The sequence below is a fragment of the Arvicanthis niloticus genome, chromosome 4 (genome assembly GCF_011762505.2).
Source record: "Arvicanthis niloticus isolate mArvNil1 chromosome 4, mArvNil1.pat.X, whole genome shotgun sequence".
Taxonomy (NCBI): Eukaryota; Metazoa; Chordata; class Mammalia; order Rodentia; family Muridae; genus Arvicanthis; species Arvicanthis niloticus.
In genome coordinates, this window is record NC_047661.1 from 49948043 (window position 1) to 49957086 (window position 9044).

The 9044-nt window shown below is 45.8% G+C and overlaps 1 protein-coding gene across 2 annotated transcripts; it reads left to right on the top strand.

The window, feature by feature from the left end:
* Positions 1-263: 263 nt before the first annotated feature.
* On the top strand, positions 264-8321 carry Il12a (interleukin 12A). 2 transcript variants are annotated; one of them, XM_034500971.2, is made up of 7 exons: positions 264-1083; positions 1565-1698; positions 4035-4148; positions 5060-5101; positions 5176-5217; positions 5308-5451; positions 7685-8321. In XM_034500971.2, the coding sequence occupies exons 1-7, from the start codon at positions 1068-1070 to the stop codon at positions 7838-7840; spliced, it is 648 nt and encodes a 215-aa protein (XP_034356862.1). In that variant the 5' UTR covers positions 264-1067; the 3' UTR covers positions 7841-8321. The 2 variants fall into 2 exon arrangements, with proteins under 2 accessions (XP_034356862.1, XP_076788611.1); XM_076932496.1 differs by having other exon boundaries at positions 267-1698.
* The last annotated feature ends 723 nt before the right edge of the window (positions 8322-9044 follow it).

Consider the following 9044-nt stretch of genomic DNA (forward strand, 5'->3'; position numbering starts at 1 on the left):
GTCATAGCAAGCTTTGAACTCTCACACTTTCCCTGCAGGAGCTGGAACTATGTTCGTTCAGCCTGGGGAGTTATCAAGCCTTAGCCTGTTGCCCCACTGGGAATCCCTTCAGCTCTCCTCTGTTCTCCATCTCGAATGGAACCATGGGTTGGCCATATCCTGCCATCTACTCCCTTGGATCTGAGCTGGACCCTTGCATCCAGCTTCGACAATTGCTCCTGAGGGGATCTTTCCAACATGCACATCCAAGGATATCTCTATGCTAAAACTTCAGAAAGGCTAAGGATGTCCAAAATCTCTCAGCAGTGGCCAAATGCATCCCCACCAGTATCACAACTTGCAGCACTCTCTGTTCCCATCTCCTGTCTGCCTCCCTACTGTGTTGATTCCTATTCCCAGAACTAGCTCAGAATGCATCCCACTGGCAGCCAGGTAATGCCTCCTTGCAGATCCGGAGGCTCGCAGGAGTCTTTGCTGACTGCAGAGTGACGGCCTTGCTCTCTGGGCCTTTTTCTCCCAAGATGCTGTGCAGTCGTCACAATCAATCCAAATTGCTAGAACCGAGTTTGAAGCGATATATAGCCACCACGCCGGTTTTGTTCCTTTTTACGTTCAAGGCAGGACACATTCGCAAAACACATTGAGTCAGACTCAGTGTCCACAGTGGAAAAACAAGTGGATAGCCTGTGCTTCTTCGGAAGGGGCGCTGGGCAGCATGCTACTGCTAGGGGGTAGTGGGGCGGGACAGACCTGTCCCAGGACAAGAGAGGCTACTCGCAGGCCAGTTTTGCTTTCGCTCTGAGTGCGGTGGGCGGTGGGACGGTCCCGAATCTCCTCAGACGGGCACTCCGAGAGTTAATTCTTAATTCGAAAGCGCCACCCGCCCTGGGGGCGATCGACGCACTTGTCCTTGAAGCTGATGTAGAGACAGAGAGAGAAAGCAAGAGACACAGTCCTGGGAAAGTCCTGCCGGCTATCCAGACAATTATAAAAATGTGTCCCCCAGGGTCAGTGTTCCAACCGCCTCACCCTCGGCATCCAGCTGCTCCTCTCATTGCGGGTCCAGCATGTGTCAATCACGCTGTAAGTAGCTGAAGGCCGGGAACCAGGGTGACCTGATCAGGGAAGAAGGCCCGGGAAAGAGGAGACAGGAGCCCTGGACCCACTAAGGGAGACTAAGGAGCAGCCCTCAATTGCAGGCCAAGGGAAGGAGGAGGGGAAGGAAGATGGTGCTAGATTGCGCTGCACCTGGCACGGTCTCCTCATTATAGAGCAACCAGAGGCGCTACCGCTATGCCCATTTCACGGAAGAAAACTAAAGCCCAGCCTTGAAACTAGATAAAGGAAAATGTAGGTCTCAGCCAGTTCCCAAACAAGATCTGGGAGGTCTTGCTTCTTCATCTGTCAGCCCTGAGGAAGGAGTTAAATCATGGGTGGAGGGAGGTCAGTACCTAGAAGAAACGGATGGGAAAATTTGCTGAATGAATGAATCCAGAATGGCTGAAGAAAGAGGCAGGTCAAAACCAGGTTGCCAAGCTCCACCTACCACTCGTTTCCCTTCCAGACCTCCTCCTTTTGGCTACTCTCGTCCTCCTAAACCACCTCAGTTTGGCCAGGGTCATACCAGTCTCTGGACCTGCCAAGTGTCTTAGCCAGTCCCAAAACCTGCTGAAGACCACGGATGACATGGTGAAGACGGTGAGTTTCTCGTGTCTGTCTGGCTTCCAAGCTCAGCAGTTGAAATGACTTCTAACCTATCTGGTATCTGCTGGGAAGCCATAGTAGTTCATGGGTAGCTGGCAAGGACGGTAGAGGCGACTTTTCAAAACTTCTAAATATAATCTAAAGGAAACTGTGTCTCCAGAGAAAGGAAGAATGGTAATAAATTATAACGGCATCGGTTGGGACTGTGTTTATACAGAAGAAAGTGGGTACTTACAGTGTCCCTCCCAGCCTGCCTGCCTGTAGGGCAACATGCCAGGTGCTCCCTGCTTCTGATTCACAGCGGGTGGTACAGAGAGACAGTCACTGGGTACACTCTCTGTGCTTCACAAGCCATAGAGATGAATTAGATTGTCTCTCCAGCTGCTCACCAGTGTCCAGCACTGTGATGCTGTTCCTTGGATGGACACATCTCAGGGAGGACTCAGACATCAGATATCATGTCCAGTCTTCACTTTTCTTGGGCAAGTGTGATCCAGTTTTATTCATAGCTCCATTCATTTTTCTCAGGTTTTATATTTGAATGCAAAATAGCCTTTTCTGTTGTAAAAAAAAAAAAAAAAATGCCACGGTTTCCTCTCGATTTTGTGACAAAGCTGAAGCAAAATGCTGATGCGTTCGAGTTATCCTGCAGCTGCTATGCTGGAGATCCGTAGTAGAATTTAATTCTACTACGGTTTAATTCTGAATGAGTACCCATGTTCCATCCCCAACAGGGCATGCATGCACTCATAAGCACACAGGAACAGAGGAGGAAAGGAGAGAAACTCCTGTCTTTCTGTTGTGGTTTTTAAATCTTTCTTGAGGATCTTCTAGCTTGTTGTTGTATAGCTATCCCAAGATAAACAAACTCCCCTCCACAACGTCTTCTTGGTGAATTCCTTTCTTTCCTTCTTTTTTGTGTGTGTGTGTGTGTGTTTTGTTTTTTTTGTTTTTTGGTTTTTTTTTTTGTTTGTTTTGTGTGTGTGTGTGTTTTTGTTTTTTGTTTTTTTGTTTTTTTGTTTTTTTTGTTTGTTTGGTTGGTTGGTTTTTTTTTTTTCGAGACAGGGTTTCTCTGTGTAGCCCTGGCTGTCCTGGAACTCACTCTGTAGACCAGGCTGGCCTCGAACTCAGAAATCCGCCTGCCTCTGCCTCCCAAGTGCTGGGATTGAAGGCGTGCGCCACCACTGCCTTGCCCTTTCTTTCCTTCTAATCTTGCATAGTGTAGCTGATTGTTCCTCAAAGCTCAATCTTAATTAAATGGGGCTCCCAGGCAGGAGAGATGGACCCCGTGGTTAAGAGAGCTAGCTGCTTTTCCAGAGGTCCAGAGTTTTCCGTACCCACATGGTGGCTCACAACCATCTGTAACTCTGGTCATAGGAAATCTGTCCTTTTCTGGCCTCTGTGGGCACTGAGCACATGGTACACAGACATACATGCAGGTAGAACGTGTGTAGTCATGAAACCTTAAAATTAAGGAAAAACCTTAAGGGAGGGTCATGTAAGGAATTCCTGCAGAAAGGAGAGACTGTTTTCCTGAGGTGAGGTTTGGTATGGAGGGGATGAGGTGTTAAAGTTAACCAGATGCTCCTCACTCCCCTACTGCCAAGCACCAGTGCTGGGCTTCAAGGTACAATAGAATTCAACCTTGGCTTAGTTTGGGTCACTATTGCACTCTAGCTGAACGCGGAATCCAGGAGGGCACATCCATCGCTGTGTGTTCTTTGTCACACCCCAGTTGTGACATAGTTGAATGAAAAAGTTAGTCCAACCTTCAATCAGAGAGCTGTTGACTTCTGAATATGTTGTGTAATTCTGTTCTGTGGTGCTTTCCAGCACAGCAGGGAGTGAGAGGCGGCCCTCGAGTATGTAAATTAAAGCTCAACTAGTATTTAGGGCTTGCGAGTTTGTTGCAGCCTTCAAGCTGTGACTTTAACTGTTTCCCCTTTAGAAGTTATACTTGAAAAAAAGAGATTCGTAGGACACAGCTGCTTGGCAAAAGGAAAAACCACAGGATTCACCAGAAGCAAGCCGCACAGTGTGGTGCTGATGCTGATTATCGCAGCCTGTTACAGCCACCCCAGTGTTCACATGGTGCAAAAAACATCCTGCCGGCAGACAGCCTAAGCAAAGGGGGAGGAAGAGTAGGGAGAGCATGCCGGAGGTTGGTTTCTTCTCATCTTATGAAGAGCCTGACTTTCCCACTGGCCAAAGAGATGATGGTTCAGAGTGGCCAGTTCTAGGCTCTGCTGATCTGCTGGGGTGCCGGTCTCAGAGGGAGCCAGCTATCTTGGTAAGGGTATCACCTCCGTGTCTCCTTATGGCTTTCCCAGGCCAGAGAAAAACTGAAACATTATTCCTGCACTGCTGAAGACATTGATCATGAAGACATCACAAGGGACAAAACCAGCACACTGGAGGCCTGTTTACCACTGGAACTACACAAGGTATGGAGGACTTCCCCCCAAAAAAACAAGATTAAGAGCTGTGCAGCCAACCTCAGCTGTCTCCAAACATTTACTTGTAGCTATCAAACGTGAGACTGGGGAGGGGGCCAGGGAGGAGTCACAACTGTACAAATACTTCTACAAGCTGAAGGGTATACTCAATAACTGAACTGGGTGTGGAGGTATATACTTTTAGTTCCAGCACGCAGTGGGTAGAGAAAGGCTGGCTTCTGTTAAGTTAGAGGCCAGCCTGGTATGCATAGTGAGTTCCAGCCAGAGATACACAATAAGAGTTCATCTTTAAAAGGGAAGGGGGTGGCAGGAGAGTCTCAGTTACTGAAGTGCTTACTTCACTCGCCTGAGGACCTAAATTCGGATCCCCAGCACCCATGTGAAAGCTGGATCTGATGGTTTCTTGTGCAGCCTCAGTGCCGGGGTAGGCAGAGACAGGAGGATACCTGAGCCAGCTAGTCTAGATGAATCAACGAGCTGCAGGTCCAGTGAGAGAATCTGTCAGGAGAAGCAACTGGGAAAGATCCATCCTCCTGTTTCCACATGTACACACACCTGCACACATGTGCACACAGGAATACCTACACATATCCACACAAAAGTATGATGGTGAAGTTTCTTATGCTTCTTACTGTAATGAAGAGTTAGTGTGAGGGGAAAAAAAATCAGAGAAATTTGTATTAAGAACAAATGGCCAGGGGGTGGTGGTGGTCCATGCCTTTAATCTCAGCACTTGAAAGGCAGAGGCAGATGGACCTCTGTGAGTTCGAAGCTAGCCTGGTACACGAAGTAAGTTCCAGGACAGCCAGGGCTACAATAGAAACAGATGATGATGATGATGATGATGATGATGATGATGATGATGATGATGATATCCTTGTCTTATGATTTTCTTCTAGAACGAGAGTTGCCTGGCCACTAGAGAGACTTCTTCCATAATAGTAAGTAAGCAATCTAAAGGTTCCTTCCTCATGATGGAGTCACAACACTAATGCCTGATCATTCTTTCCTCTAGAGAGGGAGCTGCCTGCCCCCACAAAAGACTTCTTTGATGATGGTAAGCCACACCTCTTTTCTGACCTGCAGCAGGGGCACGTAGTTCCAGCCTATCTCAATGGTTCCTTCCCCATTTTGTCCCACCCTCTAGACCCTGTGCCTTGGTAGCATCTATGAGGACTTGAGGATGTACCAGACAGAGTTCCAGGCCATAAATGCAGCACTTCAGAATCATAACCACCAGCAAATCATTCTGGACAAAAACATGCTGATCGCTATTGAGGAGCTGATGCAGGTGAGGCAGCCTCCTGTCAGCAAGGGTTCCCTTTTCATGGTGAAGAGAGGCCCTTTATTAGATATAATAAAGTCAGCACATCTTGGGTTGGAAGAGACCCAGACGTCCCCTCCCACCTCCATCCCCCACCGGTGAAAGGCCTTGCAAGGTTACATTTGCTAAGACAGCCTTGAGGGGGACTTCTACAGCACGTGCAAATGCAAGCAGCCTTCTACTCGTCTACCTCATGATACAAATCAGGCTCTTTTCAAATACATTTTCTTGTACCAGCCCCACAACAAGCAAATAAGGTCTATATAGAGGAGGAAACAAGCTTAAGAGACTGAACTAGGGCCCTCTACAACAGGGCTTTGGTTTTTTTGTTTTGTTTTGTTTTGTTTTTTTAATACGTTTTTCTCTTAAAGGGTCAAGATTAGGACTGGAGAGACAGTCCAGTGGTTAAGAGCACTTGCTGTGCAACCGGGGTAACTTGACTTTGGCCTGGGGCTCCTATGTTACAAACAGGGTGTGGTCTTGAACGGCTCTCTAACTCCAGAGAGTGGAGACAGGAGGAACATTGAGACTTTCTTGCTGAAAGTTTAGCCATGAAACCTCCAGGATCAGGGAGAGACCCTGCCTCAAAGGACTAAGGTGGAGAGTCACATGATCTCTTCTCTGGCTTCTGCACTGTGAAGGCACAGATATGCACATGTGTGAGTGCATATAATACATGGAAACGTACACGTGTCCTTTTAAAAATGGACAGGATGGACACTCTAGGGGCTGCACACATATTCAAAGATCACCAGGGGAAACCACATGGGGCTGCTGTTCAATTATAATCTATTTTGAACCAAAATGTGACCAAAATGAAAAGTGATCTTACCTCTAGGGAAATGCAGTGTTAGGCATCTGTGGGGACAATGCTAACACAAAGCACAGAAATGTGCACACGAGAGAGATGAGCAACTTGGCAGCTAAGGCATGGGATGAAGGTATGTTCAGAGGTCACTGTCTGAAAAGCAATTGTTTTTCATTTCACACATACTGTCTGGGTTAAGGTTTCTATTTCTTTGATAAGACATCATGGCCAAAAGCAAATTGGGGAGGAAAGGGTTGACTTCGTTGTATAAAGTGTAGTGAGTCCATCATCCAGGAAAATGAAGGCAGAAGCTGATGCTATAGAAGAATCCTGGCGACTGGAGTGTTCCACAAGGCTTGCTCAGCTTGCCTTGTATAGCACCCAGGACTGCCAGGCCAGGGTGAACTGGGCCCTCCCACAGCAACCATCAATCAAGAAAATGACCACAGGTTTGCCCACTGGCCAATCTGGCTGGAGGTATTTTCCTCAGTTGATGTTTCTCTCTCCCAAAATGACTCTAGCTTGTGTTAAGTTAACATAAAACCACCCAGGACATTATATATTGCCAGATGACTTATTTGAAAGACAGTGAAGTTTACACAGATGTCAAACAACTTACCATGCAGAGATTTGTAATGGAGATTGCATGTACAAGCCCAGAAGTCAGGTGATTTGGGTAGCAGAAAGAGGTCTACCAGAGACCAGTCAACAACTGTGCTGACAAATTGTAAAATAGGATGTCTTGAAACTCTCTCTCTCTCTCTCTCTCTCTCTCTCTCTCTCTCTCTCTCTCAAGATTTTGTGAGGAGCAAGCAAAAATCTTAAACATCATAGAAACATAAGTTCTTATTCTATGTTATGAAATCAAAGGGTCGTGTGGGAAACACAGTACTGGTCTGTTTACCTACACAAATAGCATTTCTATCAGAAATAGGCCTGTTGCTGATAGTAAGCTCTAATCCATAGACACATCCCCCCACCCATCCCCAGATCCCTCTTCTAAAAGAACAAGGCTTCTTAACATAACTTATAAAAATTAATTAGCTATTGCTGCAGTTGCCACCTCATAGACTCATACCTTCTGAGAGACCAGCCCTAATGATGTTTTTTTTTTTGTTGTTGTTGTTTTTTTTTTTTTTTTCTGGGCTGTTTAGGGGTCTTGTCAGAGCTCATTAAAGACATAGGTATGTGCTCACAAGCAAGTATTTCTTCCCTCTTTTCCTGCAGGAACATGGCAAGAGTAGATGTAAAATGGGTCTAGGAGTGTGATGAGGGACTAGGTTGCAGGCCCCGGACTGTGCATTGACTCTATCCATTTTTTTTTTTTTTTTTGGCAGACAAATGTTTTAATATTTACATTGTATGTATGCTATGCTTGGCTTTTCTTTGTAGTCCCTGAATCATAACGGCGAGACTCTGCTCCAGAGACCTCCCGCGGGAGAAGCAGATCCCTACAGGGTGAAAATGAAGCTGTGCATTCTCCTCCACGCCTTCAGCACCCGCGTCATGACTATCAACAGGGTGATGAGCTATCTGAGCTCCTCCTGAAAGGCTCAAGGCCCTTCGCGATAGCGGCCTCCTCCCACACAGAGCCCTCCTCTCCCACAGCGCCCTCCTCCCCAAAATAGGTTAATAAGAGTCAGGTTAAGAATCGGGAGGTCTTGGCCTGGTTGACCTTAAGCTCCCGCAGGAATCTTTTCTCTGGTCACATTCTCGTTCCCCCAAAGGTGGCACAGCTACCTCAGCATGGTCCCCTCTATCATGTCTTTCATATTTACTATACAAGTTGTTTGTAAGTTTTTATCAAAATATTCTTAAGGGAAGACTATGTCTTCCCTTAAAGTGTCAGCAGAAGAGCAAGAACTGATAAGCTATTATTTTTGTGCCAAAGTGTTTATGAAAACACTCAGTCACCCCTTATTTAAAAATATTTATTGTTATATTTTATACTCATGAAAGTATATGAGCCTATTTATATTTATTTATTTACTATTTATTATAATATTTCTTATTATGAATTTGAAACATTTTGAAACATACCTTCTTTTGTGGTTCTAATAAAGTAATGCAAGCACTTCACAGATGTTCTTGGAGAATCTATTAATCTATCTATCTATCTATCTATCTATCTATCTATAGATTATTTATTTAATTACTTAAACAGGGTCTCACTGTGTAGACCAGGCTGGCTTCTGACTAACACTGATCAGATGGTCTCTGCCTCCTGAATGCTAAGGCCAAGCCTGTCTTATCACTTTGCCCAGCTAACTAGAGTATTTGAAATGCTCTGAGACGTACTGCAAGAAAACTGTCTTAGTTTGCAGTCTATTGCTCTGATAAATAAACACCATGACCACAAGAAACTGGGAGGAGGGGCATGTGTGATGTTACAGCTTATAGTCTATCACTGAGGGTCATCAGGGCAGAATCCTGGAGGCAGAAACTGATCCAGAGAGGATGGAGAAATGCTGCTGGCTGGCTTGCTCTCCATGGCTTGCTTAGCTGGCTTTCCTATACAAACCAGGACTACCAGACTAGGACTGGCACTACCTCAGTCTGCTGGGCCTCCCACATCAATCATTAATGAGAAAAATGCCCCCTCAGACTTGCCTACAGGTCAATCTGATGAAGACATTTTTTTTTTCAATTGAAATTCCGTCTTCCTAGATGCCCCTAGTTTGTGTCAATTTGACAAAACAAACAGACAAAAAAGAAACAGCACAAAAATTCTGATGACATTTGAACAAAATAA

Coding starts and splice junctions, on each gene's coding strand:
- Il12a (XM_076932496.1), top strand. CDS start 1,486: ATGAATCCAGAATGGCTGAAGAAAGAGGCAGGTCAAAACCAGGTTGCC. Junction 4,149..5,059: donor TACCACTGGAACTACACAAG/GTATGGAGGACT, acceptor ATTTTCTTCTAG/AACGAGAGTTGCCTGGCCAC. Junction 5,102..5,175: donor GAGAGACTTCTTCCATAATA/GTAAGTAAGCAA, acceptor TCTTTCCTCTAG/AGAGGGAGCTGCCTGCCCCC.